This window comes from Tympanuchus pallidicinctus, unplaced genomic scaffold (genome assembly GCF_026119805.1).
Source record: "Tympanuchus pallidicinctus isolate F22 unplaced genomic scaffold, pur_lepc_1.0 scaffold35, whole genome shotgun sequence".
Taxonomy (NCBI): Eukaryota; Metazoa; Chordata; class Aves; order Galliformes; family Phasianidae; genus Tympanuchus; species Tympanuchus pallidicinctus.
This window is the reverse complement of record NW_026294753.1, coordinates 1-22,258: the sequence shown is the minus strand read 5'-3', so window position 1 is coordinate 22,258 and position 22,258 is coordinate 1. Positions and strand designations below refer to the sequence as shown.

At 55.3% G+C, this 22,258-nt stretch overlaps 2 protein-coding genes and 1 pseudogene across 12 annotated transcripts; 2 read left to right on the top strand and 1 right to left on the bottom strand.

Moving 5' to 3' along the window:
* Window positions 1–1,909: 1,909 nt before the first annotated feature.
* On the bottom strand, window positions 1,910–8,884 carry LOC128088483 (uncharacterized). 11 transcript variants are annotated; one of them, XM_052699096.1, is made up of 9 exons: window positions 8,018–8,087; window positions 6,229–7,944; window positions 5,474–5,551; window positions 5,067–5,126; window positions 4,281–4,349; window positions 3,870–3,971; window positions 3,057–3,161; window positions 2,229–2,361; window positions 1,910–2,040 (listed from the first exon to the last, which is right to left on the bottom strand). In XM_052699096.1, the coding sequence occupies exons 2-9, from the start codon at window positions 6,338–6,340 to the stop codon at window positions 1,986–1,988; spliced, it is 714 nt and encodes a 237-aa protein (XP_052555056.1). In that variant the 5' UTR covers window positions 6,341–7,944; window positions 8,018–8,087; the 3' UTR covers window positions 1,910–1,985. The 11 variants fall into 11 exon arrangements, with proteins under 11 accessions (XP_052555056.1, XP_052555052.1, XP_052555054.1 ...); XM_052699092.1 differs by having other exon boundaries at window positions 4,281–5,126; window positions 6,667–7,944; window positions 8,018–8,081; XM_052699094.1 differs by lacking the exon at window positions 6,229–7,944 and having other exon boundaries at window positions 4,281–5,126; window positions 8,018–8,101.
* A 341-nt stretch (window positions 8,885–9,225) lies between these two features.
* LOC128088487 (biogenesis of lysosome-related organelles complex 1 subunit 3-like) lies at window positions 9,226–11,337 on the top strand (annotated as a pseudogene).
* Window positions 11,338–12,561: 1,224 nt separating this feature from the next.
* LOC128088517 (uncharacterized) lies at window positions 12,562–21,966 on the top strand. The gene is made up of 9 exons (XM_052699162.1): window positions 12,562–12,631; window positions 13,567–13,695; window positions 18,325–18,402; window positions 18,750–18,809; window positions 19,527–19,595; window positions 19,905–20,006; window positions 20,715–20,819; window positions 21,515–21,647; window positions 21,836–21,966. Exons 1-9 carry the CDS (start codon window positions 12,562–12,564, stop codon window positions 21,888–21,890), a joined length of 801 nt encoding a protein of 266 aa, XP_052555122.1. The 3' UTR covers window positions 21,891–21,966.
* Window positions 21,967–22,258: the final 292 nt, after the last annotated feature.

The following is a 22,258-nucleotide window of genomic DNA, read 5'->3' as shown; positions in this document are numbered from 1 at the left end:
GTTACCCTGGCAGCTCTGTCTGCTCAGCTGAGTTGGTTCCAGTTGGTGCAAAGGTGGCATGGGACAGGGGGCATTGCTTTCTGCCAGCTGGATACAGCTGCTGGCTGAACTGGCCAAGACGGAGCCCACCCTGTGCGCCTTCCCATGTGCACATCCACCCCGAGAATGGAAGTCCTCCTTCTCTGTGTACCCCATTCCACCACAACGAGGAAAGAAAACCATTTTGGCACCTGAAATGCTTCTGCTCCTGCAGCCTGGGCACTGCAGTCACAGCTCTGCAAAGGGTCATGTCCGCAACAGAAGGACTTTCCCCAAAGCAGGGGGAAAACAGGGAAATTCAGCAAGAGAGGAAAAAGAAGTCGTTTTCTAACTCTTGATGCAACTAAGCATGGTGTGTGCCAAAACACGAGGGGGCACTCAGCAATTAAAATGATTTTGCAGAGGGAAAGGAGAGAGGGAAAACCTTCCTCTCAATGCTGCAAGGCCCTGAGGAGATGAGAAAATCAGACAAAACTGCAAAACGGAGAATGCCTTTTCAGGGGCGTTCCCCTAAAGGGAATGGGGAGACATAGGGCAGATGCAATGGGACAGGACTTAACTGGATGCAGTTTAGAAACAAATCACCCCAGCTCTTGCTTGGGCTGTTGCCCTTTGTTGCTGGGAATCCTGGGGATCCCAAACCTCCCAGCTGCTGGCTTTCCACCGTACATCCTCCCTTGGAGCCAAGCACGCCTTTCCCAGCAGCAAGCAGCAGGCTGGAGTCAGCACCAAAACCAAAACCTCCTTGCACCTTGCCCTGTCCTTCCTCCACACGTTGTCTCTTAGTTTCAGAAAATAGGGCGAGACCCCAGTGAAATGAAAGCTCTGGGACAAAACGGCTGCTTTATTCTCCTCCTCCCCTTTCCTTGTCTACACCCCGCAGAAAGGCCATTTGCCAAGCAAGGGACGCAATTACCAGGTGTATGAGGGGCAGAGCAAACCAAGCTCAATTTCAAAGGCTTGTTTCTTTCACATTACTTCCCTGAGGTCCGATACCATCATAGAGTCATAGAATCATATAAAGGCCTGGGTTGATCCTTTTCAACCCAGTGATCATCTAGTTTCAACCCCCCTGCTACATATAGGGTCACCAACCAGGCTACCACCAGTCCAGGCTGCCCAGAGCCACATCCAGCCTGGCCTTGAATGCTTCTGGGGACGGGGCATCCACAACCGTCTTGGGCAACCTGTTCCACCGTTTCACCACCCTCTGTGTGAAAAAACTTCCTCCTAATATCTAGCCTAATCCACCCCTGTCTCCAGTTAAAACCACTCCGCCAAGTCCTATCACTATCCACCCTCGTAAAGAGCCGTTTATCCAAGAAAGAGAACAGCACAGGATTTTTTGTTTGTTTGTTTGTTGGTTGGTTTTATTGTGGGTGTTTAATTGGTTGTTTTTGGTTTTGCTTTTGCTTTTGCTTTTGCTTTTGCTTTTGTAGGAGCTCACCCACGTCCTGCACACCTCCACTTGAACCTCAAGTGGAGCAGGGGGTAGTCTTGCAGATGGAGCAGTGCAGGAAGTCTGACAAGATCTTGAGGTGCATCCAGTTCATCATCTGAGACGGAGGAAGCTCGCTTTCTGGGTCCTCATCAGGACCCTCAGAAGGACTGTAGCTATGGCGAGCTAAGAATCTTCAAATTATTGGTGATACTTGTCCTGGAGAGTGCGGGATGAAGGACAAAAGCTCTGCTGCTGATTCCCCGCTCTCACGTTCAGGGCCGTCCGCTGACAGAAAGCAGCACTCAGGACTGTTCCCGTGGACCTCTTTCACGGCTCTGAGTTCACGCTCCAGGCCTTCCAGGTGACTTTGAAGACCTTTGGCCTCTTGGATGGCAGAACGGAATGGACCGGAACTATTGCTGAGATTCCTGTTTGATGGGGCAAGAGTCTCTTCTGTTGCCTCTCCCAGCTCCATTCTGCCCTCGTCTCCAGTTGGAACTCTCTCCTAGTTGGTATCAGGATGAGCCGGTTCTGCTGCTCTCTCTTCTCTCTTGCACACTCTGTGAGAAGGAGTTTCAGAAAGCACTACTCACTGACAGGAAATAAGGGGAAACTTGAAAGACTTGGCAACTTGGTAAGTCCTGGCAGTGCACTGCCAGCAGCTGATTTGGCCGTCCAGGATCCTGGCACTACAGATGCTTCATTGCCAAATGCAGCAATCGGGTGTTTTGGGGAAAAGCCTACTCACAAGTATGTTTTGCACATCCATATCACAGCACCACAGGCCAGCACCGCAGCAGGGAACATTACCACGGCTGCGATGTAGCGCTTCCGCGCAGATTGGTGAACAGCAGCCTCTGTGCTTTTCCCGGCATTCATCCCTGGAAGAAACGAGACAATGTCCCACGGACCCTTCACCTGCTACAGATGATCTCCCAGTGTGCTCCATGGACCCAAGAGATTTTCATTAGCGGGTGCCTCTGTCTCTGTGCCTAAGCACCGGGGGACAAGAAGGATTGCTTCCACCTCTCGCTGGGGACGGAGAGGCTGCACAGGCACTACCCGTGTCTTCCTCTGGGCCGAGGGCTGGGGCTGTGCCCTGGGATCTGGGCTTTGTCTGTGGGGAGCACTGCAGAGCAGAACCCCTCACGCTTTCCCCAGCGCGCGTGTCCTGAGCTCTCCCGCAGGACACCCCCAGGCTGGAGGTCGGGCTCCAGCCAGCGCAGGGCACAGCCGGAGCCAGCCCGGGGGAGAAACACCCCTGCAGGCTCCTACCGCACAGGACCCCGCTCATCGCCCTCGGGTGGCTTTGTTGCAAAAGGGCAAGGCTCACAACTCGGGGAACTGCGAGTGGTGGGAGCTGAGCAGCGTCACAGAGGTCTGCACGTCCCTCCTCTGGCACGCCGCTGGAACAACTCTCCACACCCCACTGAGGTCAGCCACTTTCACAGGGCCATCCCTGCCTTCTTTGACACGTGCTCTGTGCCCACACGCTCAGGTTTGGCTGCTGACCTGGTGTGCAAGGTTGCTGGCGCGGTTAGTGATGCTGGATGAAGTTACGCGGCACAGAAATTACCTGGCGTGCCAGCTGTTGGCGCTGCCTGCGTTCCGCTGTCCGAGACCGGCAGGGTGGGATGGCTGCCTTCCTGCAGTGCATCCTGCTCAGTTTCTTGGTCAATTCCTTTAGAAAGAAAGCAGGACAGTAGGATTGGATGCGATGTGCTCTCATCGGGAACTGAGCTACTCCAACCCTGAGCCCGCCCAAAGCCTGCTGCTCCCAGCCCCCCACATCCACTGCCACCCCCTCCGTTGCCCAAGGGCACTTGGGCCCTCCCAGGAACTGGAGGGTGCCGACCCTCTCATGCCTCCTCAGGAATCAGCTCCTATGCAAGGCCCTCACACCACGTGCTGCGAGCGTCACCAACCACCACAGCCAGCTATCTGCAGGCTGAAATTAAAGCTCCAGCACAAGCACCTTCAGAATCAGCATCTCCAGCTCGTTTCCAGCACTGCTAGCACAGGCAGCCATCCCTGCTCGGGATGCTCCTCCTGCCTTGCACTGGCTCAGCTGCACAGAGGGCTTTGTACGAACAGAAGCACAGCACTCGCCAGTTGCTGCCGCCTGGGTGCCAGCGTCTGCACAAAGCAGCTCTGACAAGTAATGGTCCTGCTGGGGGAGCAGCTGCCGCTGGGTCTTGGCTGGATGCAGAAGTGGCAGCAGACCATCCCTGGTGCTTGACAGTGTCTGCAAGGCGTTACATGGAACACCGCCACAGCACGGCCCTGAGCAATCCCTTCCTGCTACGGATCCAGGCTACGGCCTGTCCACACATGAACATCAGACCTCAGCTTCCCAGGTTTCACGGTGAACAGACTGAAGTGTACCTACCACGCGGTGCCTTCTCTATTTCCTTCAGCAGTTCCTTTAGGAGACGGGGTAAGCCCTGGGACTTTCTTCCTCTTTCGGGTTCATCCTCTGCTCTTTCCGGACCTGTACAGAACGTATGAAGTCAAATATCAGGTGCATGCAGTTTTGGAGACCAGCGGTGAGTCAGCAGAGTCAGTAAAGACAAACTACTCAGCGCTGGCATTCCAGCTGGGCTGCAGCGCAGGAGGAAACGAACGACCGGGCAAAAGACATCCATGGGGGCGCTTCTGCCACCAAAGACCCAGGAAAGGTTTCACTCACACACTGCAGCATCACTGAAGAGCAGAGCATACGGGGGGAAAAATCGTGCCAAGAAATGGCACTGAAATGGGCGAGGAAAGCTCTCGCAGGAATTACAAAGCCGTGACTTACCCATGCCATCCGCCAGAGTTTCGGTCCCAGAGCTCAGAGCGGATCCTGGATCACCTGCTCCAGTCCCATCTGCAAACAAACGCACGACACAGCAACTCCCATTAAACATCCTTCCAGGCAGAATGACACAGGATGCAATTAAAGCCAGGGATTCCTTCACGACTCTGTTCTCTCCCTTCCACACAGGAGCACCTCGGAAACAGGTCCTGGGTGCCTTGCAGGGGCACCACCGCCATTCATAACTAACCCCGTGTGCAACCGCCCAGAGGAACACCCTCCTGGAGCTCAGCCCACCTCTAAACTCAACTGCATGAACTGGACTAAACCTAGGCTTTGGTAAGCCACTGCCTGGAGACACAGCTGTAAGCAAGGACAGAGGAGAAACGTTGCCATTGCAAGTGCCCATCTCCCTCTTCCTTAGCGAGCTGCAGTGAAGGAAGGGGCTCAGCTAATGGCACGGGGGGAAAGTTCCAAAGCTGCAGAGCAGCCAGGTGACCTGCTGGCTGGTACTCCACAGCTTTCCAAATACTTTCTCCAGGCCACGGGAAACAATGCTCAGGGACCTCATGGAAGAACACTCAGCCCCTTGAAATTTTCTTGCTGAGAGACCTCGGAGATACAGGGACGAAGGCAACACCACCCTGACAGCACGGAGCACCCAAGAAGCAACGGCCATCCACGCTTCTCGGGGAGAAGAACCCGCTGGCCGCTGAAAAGCGGAACCCTTGCTGAACTATCCCAGCCAAATATGATCCAATACCGAGGAAATGAAGCCTGCTGACTTACCTCCAGCATCCCCTTCAGGCTCGTAGACAGGATACTCTCCTGTGGATTCACCAGCACGGCCTGCAGGCACAAGTGTGATCAGACAGACACAGGTGAGGAGAGCTTCCAGCACGTGTGGGGCCTCCTTTTCCCTGAGTGACCTGTAGGCTCTGGCGGTGGGCCAGGGAATGCCACGGCCCAAATACAAAGGTCTGGGCTCTCTCAGCTGAAGAGGGGCAGCGGTAACCTTCCCACTGAAATGTGGCAGCTCTCCGAGTAAAGAAATACTCATGGCTCGACTGTGCATGCCCCTCAAGGCTCAAACCGACTCGGAAGATCTTGAGGGGATCTGAAGTCAAATTGCACCCAAGTAAACTGGGAGAGCATGAACGTTTCTGCCTCCAAGGAAACAGACACTCACAACTTACCTCTGGGTTGTTCCACAGGCACAGGCACAAAATCGAAACCCAAACGATCATTTGCAAAGGGAGCACCAAGGGCATCACCTAGAATCAAGAACAGATGGGAGAAATTCCCATTGCATGGCGTGATCTCCTTCTCCCTCGGTCACTGGATGCGGGGCGTGCAACGGGATGGCAGAAGGACTCAGGTCACGATTTCCAAAGTTGCGGAGTGGCCAGGATGATGTGTAGGCTGGCACCTGGCAGCGTACACAGTGCTCTCCCCAAGCCGTGTGCCACATCCCTCAGGGACCGCGTGGAAGAAGATGCAGCCCCCCGGGGCTTTCTTACTGGGAGGCCTCTAACGGACAGGAAGGTCACCCTGAAGCACTGGAGGAAGGCACGCCTGTCTCTTCCTCTGGGCCGTGGGCCGGGGCTCTGTGTTGGAAGCTGGCATTCACCTATGGTACCACGAGTACCACGAGCCTGGAGCAGAAATGCTCACGCTTTTCCCAGCTCTCCCCAGGACGTCTCCCAGGATGAAGGCTGTGCTCCAGCCAGCAAGCAGCAGAGCCATGGCCCGGCGTGGCTGGAGCCGGCTCTGGGGAGCAGCGCTGCCACGGGCTCCGGCCCGGCTCCTGCTGCGCTGGCCCTCACCCCCTGCCCGACAGCACCCCCGTGGAAGGCAGGCCCCAGGGAAGCGTGGCACAGGGCCGTGGGGACACAGCCTGACTTCTTGCCGCCAGTGCAGCTCGGTTTGGGTCCCATCTCTGCCCACCCACCTGCTCCCGGTGCTCGCCACGGAGCAGCACAAGTCTCCCGGAAACACATGGCCATCAGTAGGAGGAAGAGGACAAGGCGGGCAGGGGCCATGGCCCCCCACACTCGCACCATGCTTCCAACACCACCGCTGCAGCCACAGTGAGTGTCGCACAGAGCGAAGCCTGCGGCACGGCACAGCACAGCACAGTCATAGGACGGGGCATTGTGACCTCATACGCCAGCTCCGAGATTCCGGGCGGCGGCTCCCCGCGGGCTGCTGCTCTTGTGATGCACTGCACCAGGGCTGCGTGGGGCCGGTGCTTACATCACAGAAACGCAGAGCCATAGAATGGCTTGGGTTGGAAGGGACAGCAAAGAGCTTAGAACCCCAGCCCCGCCGCCGTGGGCAGGGATGCCACCCGCGGGGTCATGCTGCCCAGAGCCCCATCCAGACTGACCCTGAACACCTCCGGGGATGGAGCACGCACGGCTTCACCTGGCAGACTTTCATAGTGCTTCAACTACCCCAAGAGGGAATTATTTCCTGCTCCATGCTCCCATGATGCCTCCGGCCATTGAGGAAGGGATGCAATATGGAAATGGGGTCTGGATCGAGGGTGCTGCTGCACAGGTTGTCCATGCGTGTGAAACGTGCTGCAATTAAGCAAGCCGAGCAGATAAAGCCTCTCCGGTATGGAGGATGACGGCTGAAACACAAACACGGGGAAGCTGACCTTCCCACTGTGGAAAGTGAAAGTGTTGTTTCTGCCCTGAACATTGAAAAGGGCAATTGATCTAAAGAATTAAGCTGCAACATACCCTTAGAAATAGCTGATGTGGAAAGTAAGAATACCATATACATATTAGTAACGTGTTTTAGAAACATAGTTACCAAATTACCTAACAAACACTTTCTCACGAAGCTGCAATAGATTTTGAATGTTCTAAACAATATGGGTACAGTATTGTGAACTAGGAAACAGATTGTGAGGTTGTTCATTAGACCGGCAGAAGCAAAACACATTGAACAAACTTTCAAGGAGTCAGGGCCTTTCTACAAAGCAGAACTGTCCCACTTTGTGGGAATGTTAGGATGCCATAGGCAGGCTCCAAGGTACTCCCCTCCATCCTCCTTCCGAGCTTATCTTTCTGCAAGGACAGGTGAATGACCAGAACAATGACCAGTGTGAAGGGGCACAAATGTTAATTAAACGATTGAGGCTATTTCTATGTTTATGCTGTAAACCTGACATCCGAAAAGTTACGACCAAATTTGTTTGTTAAGAAAGCAATTGTTAGAAGTCAATTAAGCAATGAAGACATTTGCATCTGGGCGGCAAAGATTTGTGTCTACTCGGTGTTTGTATGATCAGTGAAACGTCACGAAAGAGTGTGAACCTGCAGTACTCAGCCAATGAGGAACCAGGGGAGAAAGAGATCAGCGACGGGCAATAGGGGATAAAAGATGTAACACTGCTTTCTCGGGGCTCTCCTGCTTGCAGGAGGCCCGCCATTGCAATTGCGAATAAAATCTGCTTTATCAGAGAAACCGTCCTAGAAAATTATTTGGATATTTCCAGCACCACAAACCTGCCACGTCAAGTGTCACCTGCTCACGTTTTGTTGAGGGATCTGCAGTTTCATCTGTTTTCCTTCAGTTTTCCAGTACCTTGGCTAAGGACATCCCCTTTCCTGCACCAAGTGCATTTCCCACGCAGCGTAGCGTGCTTCCAAGCCTTCGAATCTAGTCGCAGAAACTGAAGGCTTGCTGGCTGCCACCTCCCATCCCCAAAGTCCCAGTGAACTCACCCACTGCTGGCAACTGGACGCTTGGTGGCGAGAGGACCGTCACCTATCGGTCAGCTCCCACCTGGCACTCCAGAAACTGCAGCAATGAATACAGCGTCCAGGAAGATTAAAGAAGCAAAACAGTTCTCTGCCCCTGCTCCTGCCTCCACCTGTCCTCAGCGTGCAGCCAGAAGAGGTGCGGCACTCAGGAGCACGATGGGAGCCCTTCGTATCTCCTCAGCTCCTGCCCTTCCAGCTCTGCAGAGACGTTTCATATCCCAGTGACATCTGCGGCCCCCCCCCCGCCGCCCCTCTCTCCCCCCACGCACACAGATGGGCCCGCTGGGCACCGGCACTGCCGTCCCAGCCAACAGCGGATTCGTCGCCCTGCCCGCAATAAGTCTGTCAGCACCGCGTGTTCATTTGGAGAGCGCCGGCCCGGGCGCTCGGTGGTTCCATAGCAGGAAGAAATGGTTCCCGAGGAGGGCCGTGGCACGCGCTGCCCCGAGGAGCGGCGCACACTGACGCGTGGGATCAGACTCTATGACCGCAAGGCAGTTGTAAAAGCAGGTACGTTTCATCAGGGCTGCGACGCCGGGTGCAAGGGGGGGACCTGCTCCTAACTCGCACAGCGGCAGGAAAAAGCTGCAGACGGAGGCCGAACTGATACAGAATCAGTAGTTTCCAGGATGCGGATACGCATTCATTGCATTCCGAGAACCCACCAGCACGCGGTCCCCCTCCCCCCCTCGCGCGTGCACAGTGAGTGGTGAGGGTCTCCTCCCGGTGGTCGTGGGACGAAGAATCCCTATCTTCACGTTATCCGCACGCCCTGCCCCCCGACCCTTCTTCCGGGAGAGCTCCGTCCGCCCCTTCGTCTCTGCGGAGCCAATTGGCTGGCCTGGCTGTCACTTAAAGCGCGGGCGGAGGGGCGAGCGGACGAACGGGGTTGCGCGGGGTGCCCGCTCCGCGCGTGCCCGAGTCCGGGTAACGAGCGCGCGGAGGCGTGACGTCACGTCCGCCGGGGAGCCGGCGGTACGGGGCTGAGTAGAAACGGGGGTCCTCGCGGGGTTGGGCGGTGGGTCTGGCGCGTTATTGGGGCGCCGGGGCCACGTAGGGCTGGGAAGGGAATCCGAGGCGTCCTCCTGGAGCTGCGGGTGCCGGGACGCGTTCTGGGGGCCCGTGGGGCTGGGAAGGGGGTGGAGAAGCGGGGGTCTCGCGAGGCCGGGGGGGCGCGGGCCTGTTATGCGGGTATTGCCCTGGGACTCGGGAGAAGGGGCGGCGGTCTCCGTGCCTGATGGGGCCTTTCTTCCCCCGACTTCCCCTCCGCCCTTTTGTTCCCCGCTCGCAGACCGTGGCCGCCCCTTTTTCCTCCACGCTGGTGCCGGGCGAGGCCTCGGAGAGCGACTCGGAGCCGGAGCCGGGGGGGAGCGCGGCCGGGCCCCCTTCAGCGGGGCTGAAGGTTCCGGGGGTGGCGTCGGAGACCGAGGAGGAGGAGGAGGAGGAAGAGGAGGAAGAGGACCGTGCGGCCCGAGTGCCGCTGCCAGGGGTGCCCCGGGGGCCCCTCATTGCTGCGGCAGCGGCTGGGGGCGGGAGAGGGGCGACTGCGGGGCGCGATGGCTGAGGCGCTGGGACGCGGTTTCAGTGGGGCTGCGCGGCTGCTGGAAGGCCTGGGGGGGCCCCTGGGCCGAGCCCGAGCTGGGGCAGCTGCCACCGCGCGCTGCCTGTGCCTGGTGCGCCGTGACCTGCGCGCCGTGGCTGCCACCGTGGCCACCGTCGCCGCCTGCTGCCCGACATCCGCGGGGAGCCGTGAGCGTGGGAACGCCAGTGGGTGGTGTTGGCAGCCGCGGGGAGCTCCTGGCGTCGTTGCAGTGTCGCTGTCGCTGACCTCCAGTGCTGTGTCCGACGGACTTGGGGGCTGTGGTTGTCACTGATGGCGTTCTTGCTGTTGCTGCGTTTCCAGTGCTGTGTCCCCTTGAGCTGCTGCTCCCATCAACAGCTCTGCCACTGATCGCTCAGTGTCTCAGCGGTGTCACCTGGCCTGTGGGGACCTTGGCCTCACAGGAACGTTGTCACCAAATGGAAGCTCCTGACAATTGCGTGGTCCGGAATCCTGTGGTTTTGCCCTGTTTAGGGGGTCTGAGGTTTGTGGCACCAAATAAAGCCCTTCGGGGGCACAGCTGCAGCAAGGACACAACTTTCACTAGGCGGGTGGCAGCGTGTTCACCCGTGGCACTGTTGTCCCAGTGGTCTGAGCAAGGTCCCTTTTGTTGCCCCTCGTGTCCCCACGGTGTTGTTTGTGTCCTGCCGTACGAATGTCTCCAGCACCTGGCCACTGTCCCCCGAGCTGTGGCTACATCCTGTCACCCTAAGTGCCTCTTGGCCATGTCCACAGCCCGCTGCTACCTCTGTGTGCCCCTCGGAGAACATTAGCCAGGGACATGGAGCAGCACGTGTGATACTCCACCACGGAGCCACATGGGTCCATCAGACTGCACCCTGCCTGGGCTACCATCCCCTATGGGACACCAGGGATACACCCTGGGTGCTGGTGGGCTTGTGGCACCAAAATGCCTGGGGCCTGGCGAGGGTCCTGGGGGCTCCCGGTGTCTCCAGGAGAGTCCCCAGTACCCCCGGGACTGACGTGAGGGGTGGTGGAAAACCAGGATGGAGGTTCCCTTTCCCCACTCCCGTGTGTTGCGGCAAAGGGGAGAGGTTTTGTGAAGGGCACGGTGGTATTGGATTCCTTTCATAAAGATTCTGGACCTCGGTTCCCTGCCCGTATCCAAATTCAAATGAAAAACAGTATTAAAAATTCCTCTTTTGAGGAAGAACCTCTGAGCACTTGTAACTGGCAGTGCTTTGGTATTCTAGATAACCCGTTCCACAAGGAGTGCTGGGTGATGCTGACTGATAGCATCAGTTGTGAGCATGCTCTACAGAAAGGTTCCCGCTGTGGGGGTGAGGAAACAGAATGTGGTGATTCAATACTGCGGGGTTATTATGGGGTTACTAGAGTCTAGGATTCTAGAGTCGGAGGATTGTATGAGGACGCTACGAGGTTACTAGCTCCTGTGAGCGTAAGTTCTGTTATTTCAGGTCCTGTGATTGTTTCCCAATTCCAGATTCTTTGACTCTGTGATGATTTTGGGCTTCAGATGTGTGGTGATTCCAGTTCCTCGCTAAGAGTATAGACTCCCAGATTTGTAGCTACGCGGGACGATGCATTTCCATATCCACCCCTGTGCGTAGCGTGTGGCACAGTTCTGAGTGCCTGACACAAACCCAAGCAAAATCAATTTCTGTTGGTTATTGAAAAAATGAATAAATTCTTTGCTTTAGTTTGTGCTCCCTGTTCCATTATTTACGTTCTGCCTTACTTCGTATGTAACAGGTAATACCTTTTTCCCCCTTTCATCCCTTGATGGCTCCGGATGGTCCCTTGTTTCTCAATTATAATGGGCTCTCAGTGCCATGAGCCCGCTCACGTAAGAATTTGGGAGTGGTGTTCGCTCCATGAATCTTACCATAGTTAGAGTCCCTAGTTGCTACCGTGCAGACTTCACCAATTTATAACAGGTCGATACAGCTACAATATACACTCCTAAGGGGAAGCAGGAATGTATTTATTGATGAGCATAGATGTGCTGTAGTAGGTATAACAGTGACTTCACAAGGCTGGAGATGGCTGGATGCCCTTGGTTGTTTTCCACGTAGAGGACAGGGTTACACACACACCTACAGGATGCTCTGCTGCTGTGTCATGAGGATCAGAGCCAACCCCACTGCTGTGTGAATTCTTCAAACCACAGAGGTAAGGTTCCTCAGCACAGCTGGATCCACTCCTAGTCCCATACGCGTTCAGGAGTTTGTGTCTAAGGGATCCTCCGTGCGTGGTCAAAGATATAACCCTAGTGAAGCTGACAAAGCTCAAGCCAAACTATTAGTCGCTTACTAAGGATCCGTATCAGCAAGGTGTCTTGACGTGGAGGTGGAAAGGATCTCTGCAGGTGTGACCTTGATAGGCATCCCTGCTCAAGGGCAGAGCTCGTCCTGCAGCCTGCTGCTGTGCAGGGGAGCTTAAGAGGTGCTTGTGCTGCTCTGTTTTGGTGGTAAGATGATTGACTCGTTGCTGTGCTTTGTGTTTAGGCACGTGCTCACTTGGCCCTCAGCTGTTGAGCCAGAGGTCTGCTGTCAGTTCTTTCAGCCTCCCAGTTTGAGACAGTTTTGTGATCGTTAATGTAATTTAGCCAGGAGTGTTGCTCACTGTCTTCCTGTGCCAGGCTGAGGGAGGAGGGTAGGAGAAAGGAGGAAAGAAAGGGAGAGGAGGGAGCGCACCATCACACTGGCTTTGCTGGGGAAGAAGCCTGGTGAGAGCAGTGCTGCTGGTCTGAGTCCCAGCTGGCTTTTACCCCTAGGCAATGCCCTGCAGGTGGGCTAGTGAGGGTGGAGGTTGGGCAGGGATTGCTGCATTCCCTCACACCTCTCACCTGCCCATTGTTTCTCTTGTCCCAGCAGGCTCCAGTTTAACATCTGCCTGCAGCAGAGCAGCAACTGGCCGCAGCATGTCCATCTCAGGCAGGGGCTTGGGGAAGCCGCCAGGAGTGGGCAAGCAGCAAGAGATGGGAGTGCAGGGTGAGAGTGAGGCGTCCTCAGCCAGCATTTGTGTGCTGGGAACAGAGAAGCCGCTGGGACAGGAGTTTCTCTCCTCTCCAAGCTGCTTCCCTGGGCTCTCAGGGAATGCTGGCTGTGCCCAGCAAGGAGCCTTTGCAGGAGCCCGTGGCCTTTGCAGAGGTGGCCGTGTACTTCAGCAGGGAGGAGTGGGCGCTGCTGGACCCTGCGCAGCAAGCGCTGCACCGGGATGTGATGCTGGGGACGTAGCAGCGCGTGGCCTCGCTGGGTGAAGGCTTTGCTGCTGCTCCTTCTTGTTAGGGCAGCTCTGGCTGTGCAGAATGAGCCTCTGCAAGCAGGGCGTAGAATAAATGCAGTGCAGTTACTTCTTGACCAAGGCAACAGCAACAGAAGAAACACAGAGAAGCGTGAGTTGCAGAATTAGTGTGCTCAGTCCCTTGAGAAAAGCCCCAGAGTCACTGCTGACACACAGGTGCCAGCCTGGAGGGGTTGGATCAGCTCCCTTGTGCTGCTGTTCTGCATGGTGCCACCAGCTCCAGCACCCAGACGTCACCCAGATCACTCCCTTGGAATTCTATGCTTTTCTGTTTGTTTCCCGTAAACCTTGTTGAGGCCTTGGTAAACAAAGCATCCTAAAGGGAGCGAAGAAAATGTCCCTGCATCATTTTCAGAGATGTAAAAGGGCTCCAAAGGAAGTCGGTATGTGTTGGGCCAGTGTCATTCAGAATTGAAACAGGGACACGCTGGCATGCACCGGAATGGGCTCGTGCTTGACATCTCATAGACAGGGTTGAAAAGAAACCTGAAACACACGCAGCCTCTGTAGACCCACCCCTTCAAAATCAGCACATTTTGCACAGCCAGAGGTGCCTCCCCAGTCCTCCGTCTGTTGGCAGTTTTACTTCATCTGTTTTTTCTTCAGATCACGGCAGAGTGAGTGTGCCTGCATCAGCAGAAGAGCTGCCTTCGTGGAGGTGCAGATGCAGCCGGCCGCTGTGGAATTCATCTTGACCACTCAGATGTGCTCTTCCGCTCCAAATCCAGCCCAGTCATTGGAGATGGAGCAGGTGAGTGTCTTCCTCCGTTAGCTTTACCTTGATCAGACACCTTGATCAAATCCAGATCTCCTCCAAGATACCTGAGACAGGCTTTGACTGTCAAGGAGACAACAGGCTCCTGGGCTGGTGTAAGAATATGGCAAACGTGGCTACCAGTATCTTTCTGGGAAGCCAGGGATGCTCTACGAGAACATACAGCTGAAAGTTTGGCTTCTGCTGTTAGGCCCTCACACTGACAAGCTGCACAGAGTAACTTAAATCTGTCCCCCTACTCTCCCTTTTCTTTCTAAAATCACTTTCTTCAGTGCTTCTGTGTGCTTTCCCACTTGAGCTGTCTTGCAGTAGGACACAGTGCATGATCTGTTGATCCTTACGAGCATCTTAGAAGACAAATGGCAATCAGCAGATCTAAAGAAAGCTCTTGGTGTTCATTAGCATTGATGCTGAGAAGCAGAAGTCTTGCTCTTAATGTGAGATATTCTGACAGCTGCTTTCCCGGTTGTTTCTTCTGCTCAGTCTCTATAGGTTAATCAGCAGGGCTGTCCAGCTGCACGGCTAAGACTGCACGGGCCCTGCAGCTGTTGCCCAGTTCTCTGCCTGCACGGCAGAGTTGTGGCTTTAGGATGAGCCACAGCTTAGGTGCGGAAATAGTGAGGAAATAACTGCAAGGTGTTTGTGCCCAGCCCTGGAACCTGCAGCTTTCCTTGAGTAGCTACTAAGACCATGAGTGCACCTGGTCCTAGCAGCTGGCACTGTGAGCTACTGTGGTAGAAGTTTAAAAGTTTGTCTCCAAAAACAAGCACAGGCTGTAAGCAGGCCAAGAGCAAGACACAGCCAGATTCAGTTCTCTGTGTCCACCTGCACGCTGGGTTGTAGCCGCTGCAGTCGTGTGCAGCGTTTCCTGTTGCTGGATGCTGAGAGCAAACCCAGACCTCGTCAGAAGAAAACTGTCACTATCATGACAATATTTGTGCTGTTCCTTTACAAGATGCAGTTCTTAATTGTGGCCCGAGTCCCTGTGGGTTTCTTCTCCTGCCACAAAGCAGCTACCCTGGAGGAGGCACAGGCACGGACACCAGGCCACAGCAGCTCTCCCGTTGTGTCAGACAGCAGAGACATTGAAGTGGAAGAAGGCCCCGCAGCTTTACAGGGGAAATTCCACACAGTCTTTGGCTTTCCATCCAAAAGATGAGGAGGAGTTTCTTTTGCAGCACCTATCATAATTGTTTGGGTGGTTTTTTTTCCATTATTACTAATGCAAAACTTGCTGAAAGTAAGTTACCTTAACCACGCATGAGGTGTTGTAGCAAACTTCCTCTTGCTTTGGACTCCTAGGACTCAACTCCCTTACAGCTGCCTGATGGGCTCAGTTTAGTCGCACAATGGCACCGTTCCTTCCCTGTTAGGCAGGTCATGAGGTATGTGAAGCCATCTGATGTCGATGCTTGCCAGTACTGCCTGCACCTGGAGACATCAGGGTTTTCCTGAATTCAGGACTACGTGCCTGAAATAAATTCTGGTTCTCCTCTATGCAGAGCTGTTGGACTGACTTCCTGTCTGCTAAGACTGGGAAGAGGCAGGGCTGCTGCAGCCCCAGCCCCACCTGGCATGAGTCTGTGTAGGGACGAGCTGCTGGCTTTGTTCTGGGCACTGCAGGGCTCTGTGGCCAAAAATCACCCCCAGGAGCTGTGCTACCGGCTGTGCCCACGCCTCGCTGGCGTATGTGGCTGAGAAGCCCCCGCACGTGGCCGGCTGGGAGCTGCTGCCCTTCTGACCAGCTCACTCCAAAACTGCTCTCTGCTTGGTGCACATGCTGGAAGCTATTACTCAACAAATAAGGCAAATAAAAGAAATAAACGCTAAACAGGGCTTATTGTCACAAGGTAGCCAGACAAGAGGAGTGAGAAAAAGCATGCTGTATTTTGATACAAATACATGAGACCTGTGCGGTGCCTGGTTCAGCAGTTCAGCTTGCCTTCGTGCACTTTGCCTGGTCATAGGGAAAGCAGCGGGGTCTGATTCAAAGGCGGAGTTGTTTGGATGCTGTATTTATTGCTGCACGTACAAAAAGTCCAGCACGTCCAAAAGAGCAGCAGTTTCTGGAGTGCCAGGTGGGAGCTGACCGATAGGTGACGGTCCTCTCGCCACCAAGCGTCCAGTTGCCAGCAGTGGGTGAGTTCACTGGGACTTTGGGGATGGGAGGTGGCAGCCAGCAAGCCTTCAGTTTCTGCGACTAAATTGGAAGGCTTGGAAGCACGCTACGCTGCGTGGGAAATGCACTTGGTGCAGGAAAGGGGATGTCCTTAGCCAAGGTACTGGAAAACTGAAGGAAAACAGATGAAACTGCAGATCCCTCAACAAAACGTGAGCAGGTGACACTTGACGTGGCAGGTTTGTGGTGCTGGAAATATCCAAATAATTTTCTAGGACGGTTTCTCTGATAAAGCAGATTTTATTCGCAATTGCAATGGCGGGCCTCCTGCAAGCAGGAGAGCCCCGAGAAAGCAGTGTTACATCTTTTATCCCCTATTGCCCGTCGCTGATCTCTTTCTCCCCTGGTTCCTCATTGGCTGAGTACTGCAGGTTCACACTCTTTCGTGACGTTTCACTGATCATACAAACACCGAGTAGACACAAATCTTTGCCGCCCAGATGCAAATGTCTTCATTGCTTAATTGACTTCTAACAATTGCTTTCTTAACAAACAAATTTGGTCGTAACTTTTCGGATGTCAGGTTTACAGCATAAACATAGAAATAGCCTCAATCGTTTAATTAACATTTGTGCCCCTTCACACTGGTCATTGTTCTGGTCATTCACCTGTCCTTGCAGAAAGATAAGCTCGGAAGGAGGATGGAGGGGAGTACCTTGGAGCCTGCCTATGGCATCCTAACATTCCCACAAAGTGGGACAGTTCTGCTTTGTAGAAAGGCCCTGACTCCTTGAAAGTTTGTTCAATGTGTTTTGCTTCTGCCGGTCTAATGAACAACCTCACAATCTGTTTCCTAGTTCACAATACTGTACCCATATTGTTTAGAACATTCAAAATCTATTGCAGCTTCGTGAGAAAGTGTTTGTTAGGTAATTTGGTAACTATGTTTCTAAAACACGTTACTAATATGTATATGGTATTCTTACTTTCCACATCAGCTATTTCTAAGGGTATGTTGCAGCTTAATTCTTTAGATCAATTGCCCTTTTCAATGTTCAGGGCAGAAACAACACTTTCACTTTCCACAGTGGGAAGGTCAGCTTCCCCGTGTTTGTGTTTCAGCCGTCATCCTCCATACCGGAGAGGCTTTATCTGCTCGGCTTGCTTAATTGCAGCACGTTTCACACGCATGGACAACCTGTGCAGCAGCACCCTCGATCCAGACCCCATTTCCATATTGCATCCCTTCCTCAATGGCCGGAGGCATCATGGGAGCATGGAGCAGGAAATAATTCCCTCTTGGGGTAGTTGAAGCACTATGAAAGTCTGCCAGGTGAAGCCGTGCGTGCTCCATCCCCGGAGGTGTTCAGGGTCAGTCTGGATGGGGCTCTGGGCAGCATGACCCCGCGGGTGGCATCCCTGCCCACGGCGGCGGGGCTGGGGTTCTAAGCTCTTTGCTGTCCCTTCCAACCCAAGCCATTCTATGGCTCTGCGTTTCTGTGATGTAAGCACCGGCCCCACGCAGCCCTGGTGCAGTGCATCACAAGAGCAGCAGCCCGCGGGGAGCCGCCGCCCGGAATCTCGGAGCTGGCGTATGAGGTCACAATGCCCCGTCCTATGACTGTGCTGTGCTGTGCCGTGCCGCAGGCTTCGCTCTGTGCGACACTCACTGTGGCTGCAGCGGTGGTGTTGGAAGCATGGTGCGAGTGTGGGGGGCCATGGCCCCTGCCCGCCTTGTCCTCTTCCTCCTACTGATGGCCATGTGTTTCCGGGAGACTTGTGCTGCTCCGTGGCGAGCACCGGGAGCAGGTGGGTGGGCAGAGATGGGACCCAAACCGAGCTGCACTGGCGGCAAGAAGTCAGGCTGTGTCCCCACGGCCCTGTGCCACGCTTCCCTGGGGCCTGCCTTCCACGGGGGTGCTGTCGGGCAGGGGGTGAGGGCCAGCGCAGCAGGAGCCGGGCCGGAGCCCGTGGCAGCGCTGCTCCCCAGAGCCGGCTCCAGCCACGCCGGGCCATGGCTCTGCTGCTTGCTGGCTGGAGCACAGCCTTCATCCTGGGAGACGTCCTGGGGAGAGCTGGGAAAAGCGTGAGCATTTCTGCTCCAGGCTCGTGGTACTCGTGGTACCATAGGTGAATGCCAGCTTCCAACACAGAGCCCCGGCCCACGGCCCAGAGGAAGAGACAGGCGTGCCTTCCTCCAGTGCTTCAGGGTGACCTTCCTGTCCGTTAGAGGCCTCCCAGTAAGAAAGCCCCGGGGGGCTGCATCTTCTTCCACGCGGTCCCTGAGGGATGTGGCACACGGCTTGGGGAGAGCACTGTGTACGCTGCCAGGTGCCAGCCTACACATCATCCTGGCCACTCCGCAACTTTGGAAATCGTGACCTGAGTCCTTCTGCCATCCCGTTGCACGCCCCGCATCCAGTGACCGAGGGAGAAGGAGATCACGCCATGCAATGGGAATTTCTCCCATCTGTTCTTGATTCTAGGTGATGCCCTTGGTGCTTCCTTTGCAAATGATCGTTTGGGTTTCGATTTTGTGCCTGTGCCTGTGGAACAACCCAGAGGTAAGTTGTGAGTGTCTGTTTCCTTGGAGGCAGAAACGTTCATGCTCTCCCAGTTTACTTGGGTGCAATTTGACTTCAGATCCCCTCAAGATCTTCCGAGTCGGTTTGAGCCTTGAGGGGCATGCACAGTCGAGCCATGAGTATTTCTTTACTCGGAGAGCTGCCACATTTCAGTGGGAAGGTTACCGCTGCCCCTCTTCAGCTGAGAGAGCCCAGACCTTTGTATTTGGGCCGTGGCATTCCCTGGCCCACCGCCAGAGCCTACAGGTCACTCAGGGAAAAGGAGGCCCCACACGTGCTGGAAGCTCTCCTCACCTGTGTCTGTCTGATCACACTTGTGCCTGCAGGCCGTGCTGGTGAATCCACAGGAGAGTATCCTGTCTACGAGCCTGAAGGGGATGCTGGAGGTAAGTCAGCAGGCTTCATTTCCTCGGTATTGGATCATATTTGGCTGGCATAGTTCAGCAAGGGATCCGCTTTTCAGCGGCCAGCGGGTTCTTCTCCCCGAGAAGCGTGGATGGCCGTTGCTTCTTGGGTGCTCCGTGCTGTCAGGGTGGTGTTGCCTTCGTCCCTGTATCTCCGAGGTCTCTCAGCAAGAAAATTTCAAGGGGCTGAGTGTTCTTCCATGAGGTCCCTGAGCATTGTTTCCCGTGGCCTGGAGAAAGTATTTGGAAAGCTGTGGAGTACCAGCCAGCAGGTCACCTGGCTGCTCTGCAGCTTTGGAACTTTCCCCCCGTGCCATTAGCTGAGCCCCTTCCTTCACTGCAGCTCGCTAAGGAAGAGGGAGATGGGCACTTGCAATGGCAACGTTTCTCCTCTGTCCTTGCTTACAGCTGTGTCTCCAGGCAGTGGCTTACCAAAGCCTAGGTTTAGTCCAGTTCATGCAGTTGAGTTTAGAGGTGGGCTGAGCTCCAGGAGGGTGTTCCTCTGGGCGGTTGCACACGGGGTTAGTTATGAATGGCGGTGGTGCCCCTGCAAGGCACCCAGGACCTGTTTCCGAGGTGCTCCTGTGTGGAAGGGAGAGAACAGAGTCGTGAAGGAATCCCTGGCTTTAATTGCATCCTGTGTCATTCTGCCTGGAAGGATGTTTAATGGGAGTTGCTGTGTCGTGCGTTTGTTTGCAGATGGGACTGGAGCAGGTGATCCAGGATCCGCTCTGAGCTCTGGGACCGAAACTCTGGCGGATGGCCTGGGTAAGTCACGGCTTTGTAATTCCTGCGAGAGCTTTCCTCGCCCATTTCAGTGCCATTTCTTGGCACGATTTTTCCCCCCGTATGCTCTGCTCTTCAGTGATGCTGCAGTGTGTGAGTGAAACCTTTCCTGGGTCTTTGGTGGCAGAAGCGCCCCCATGGATGTCTTTTGCCCGGTCGTTCGTTTCCTCCTGCGCTGCAGCCCAGCTGGAATGCCAGCGCTGAGTAGTTTGTCTTTACTGACTCTGCTGACTCACCGCTGGTCTCCAAAACTGCATGCACCTGATATTTGACTTCATACGTTCTGTACAGGTCCGGAAAGAGCAGAGGATGAACCCGAAAGAGGAAGAAAGTCCCAGGGCTTACCCCGTCTCCTAAAGGAACTGCTGAAGGAAATAGAGAAGGCACCGCGTGGTAGGTACACTTCAGTCTGTTCACCGTGAAACCTGGGAAGCTGAGGTCTGATGTTCATGTGTGGACAGGCCGTAGCCTGGATCCGTAGCAGGAAGGGATTGCTCAGGGCCGTGCTGTGGCGGTGTTCCATGTAACGCCTTGCAGACACTGTCAAGCACCAGGGATGGTCTGCTGCCACTTCTGCATCCAGCCAAGACCCAGCGGCAGCTGCTCCCCCAGCAGGACCATTACTTGTCAGAGCTGCTTTGTGCAGACGCTGGCACCCAGGCGGCAGCAACTGGCGAGTGCTGTGCTTCTGTTCGTACAAAGCCCTCTGTGCAGCTGAGCCAGTGCAAGGCAGGAGGAGCATCCCGAGCAGGGATGGCTGCCTGTGCTAGCAGTGCTGGAAACGAGCTGGAGATGCTGATTCTGAAGGTGCTTGTGCTGGAGCTTTAATTTCAGCCTGCAGATAGCTGGCTGTGGTGGTTGGTGACGCTCGCAGCACGTGGTGTGAGGGCCTTGCATAGGAGCTGATTCCTGAGGAGGCATGAGAGGGTCGGCACCCTCCAGTTCCTGGGAGGGCCCAAGTGCCCTTGGGCAACGGAGGGGGTGGCAGTGGATGTGGGGGGCTGGGAGCAGCAGGCTTTGGGCGGGCTCAGGGTTGGAGTAGCTCAGTTCCCGATGAGAGCACATCGCATCCAATCCTACTGTCCTGCTTTCTTTCTAAAGGAATTGACCAAGAAACTGAGCAGGATGCACTGCAGGAAGGCAGCCATCCCACCCTGCCGGTCTCGGACAGCGGAACGCAGGCAGCGCCAACAGCTGGCACGCCAGGTAATTTCTGTGCCGCGTAACTTCATCCAGCATCACTAACCGCGCCAGCAACCTTGCACACCAGGTCAGCAGCCAAACCTGAGCGTGTGGGCACAGAGCACGTGTCAAAGAAGGCAGGGATGGCCCTGTGAAAGTGGCTGACCTCAGTGGGGTGTGGAGAGTTGTTCCAGCGGCGTGCCAGAGGAGGGACGTGCAGACCTCTGTGACGCTGCTCAGCTCCCACCACTCGCAGTTCCCCGAGTTGTGAGCCTTGCCCTTTTGCAACAAAGCCACCCGAGGGCGATGAGCGGGGTCCTGTGCGGTAGGAGCCTGCAGGGGTGTTTCTCCCCCGGGCTGGCTCCGGCTGTGCCCTGCGCTGGCTGGAGCCCGACCTCCAGCCTGGGGGTGTCCTGCGGGAGAGCTCAGGACACGCGCGCTGGGGAAAGCGTGAGGGGTTCTGCTCTGCAGTGCTCCCCACAGACAAAGCCCAGATCCCAGGGCACAGCCCCAGCCCTCGGCCCAGAGGAAGACACGGGTAGTGCCTGTGCAGCCTCTCCGTCCCCAACGAGAGGTGGAAGCAATCCTTCTTGTCCCCCGGTGCTTAGGCACAGAGACAGAGGCACCCGCTAATGAAAATCTCTTGGGTCCATGGAGCACACTGGGAGATCATCTGTAGCAGGTGAAGGGTCCGTGGGACATTGCCTCGTTTCTTCCAGGGATGAATGCCGGGAAAAGCACAGAGGCTGCTGTTCACCAATCTGCGCGGAAGCGCTACATCGCAGCCGTGGTAATGTTCCCTGCTGCGGTGCTGGCCTGTGGTGCTGTGATATGGATGTGCAAAACATACTTGTGAGTAGGCTTTTCCCCAAAACACCCGATTGCTGCATTTGGCAATGAAGCATCTGTAGTGCCAGGATCCTGGACGGCCAAATCAGCTGCTGGCAGTGCACTGCCAGGACTTACCAAGTTGCCAAGTCTTTCAAGTTTCCCCTTATTTCCTGTCAGTGAGTAGTGCTTTCTGAAACTCCTTCTCACAGAGTGTGCAAGAGAGAAGAGAGAGCAGCAGAACCGGCTCATCCTGATACCAACTAGGAGAGAGTTCCAACTGGAGACGAGGGCAGAATGGAGCTGGGAGAGGCAACAGAAGAGACTCTTGCCCCATCAAACAGGAATCTCAGCAATAGTTTCGGTCCATTCCGTTCTGCCATCCAAGAGGCCAAAGGTCTTCAAAGTCACCTGGAAGGCCTGGAGCGTGAACTCAGAGCCGTGAAAGAGGTCCACGGGAACAGTCCTGAGTGCTGCTTTCTGTCAGCGGACGGCCCTGAACGTGAGAGCGGGGAATCAGCAGCAGAGCTTCTGTCCTTCATCCCGCACTCTCCAGGACAAGTATCACCAATAATTTGAAGATTCTTAGCTCGCCATAGCTACAGTCCTTCTGAGGGTCCTGATGAGGACCCAGA

Coding starts and splice junctions, on each gene's coding strand:
- LOC128088483 (XM_052699093.1), bottom strand. CDS start 4,686: ATGGGCACTTGCAATGGCAACGTTTCTCCTCTGTCCTTGCTTACAGCT. Junction 2,362..3,056: donor GCCAACAGCTGGCACGCCAG/GTAATTTCTGTG, acceptor CGTTTCTTCCAG/GGATGAATGCCGGGAAAAGC. Junction 2,041..2,228: donor TGGATGTGCAAAACATACTT/GTGAGTAGGCTT, acceptor TCCTTCTCACAG/AGTGTGCAAGAGAGAAGAGA.
- LOC128088517 (XM_052699162.1), top strand. CDS start 12,562: ATGTCCATCTCAGGCAGGGGCTTGGGGAAGCCGCCAGGAGTGGGCAAG. Junction 13,696..18,324: donor AGTCATTGGAGATGGAGCAG/GTGAGTGTCTTC, acceptor TCTTGATTCTAG/GTGATGCCCTTGGTGCTTCC. Junction 19,596..19,904: donor AACTCTGGCGGATGGCCTGG/GTAAGTCACGGC, acceptor CGTTCTGTACAG/GTCCGGAAAGAGCAGAGGAT.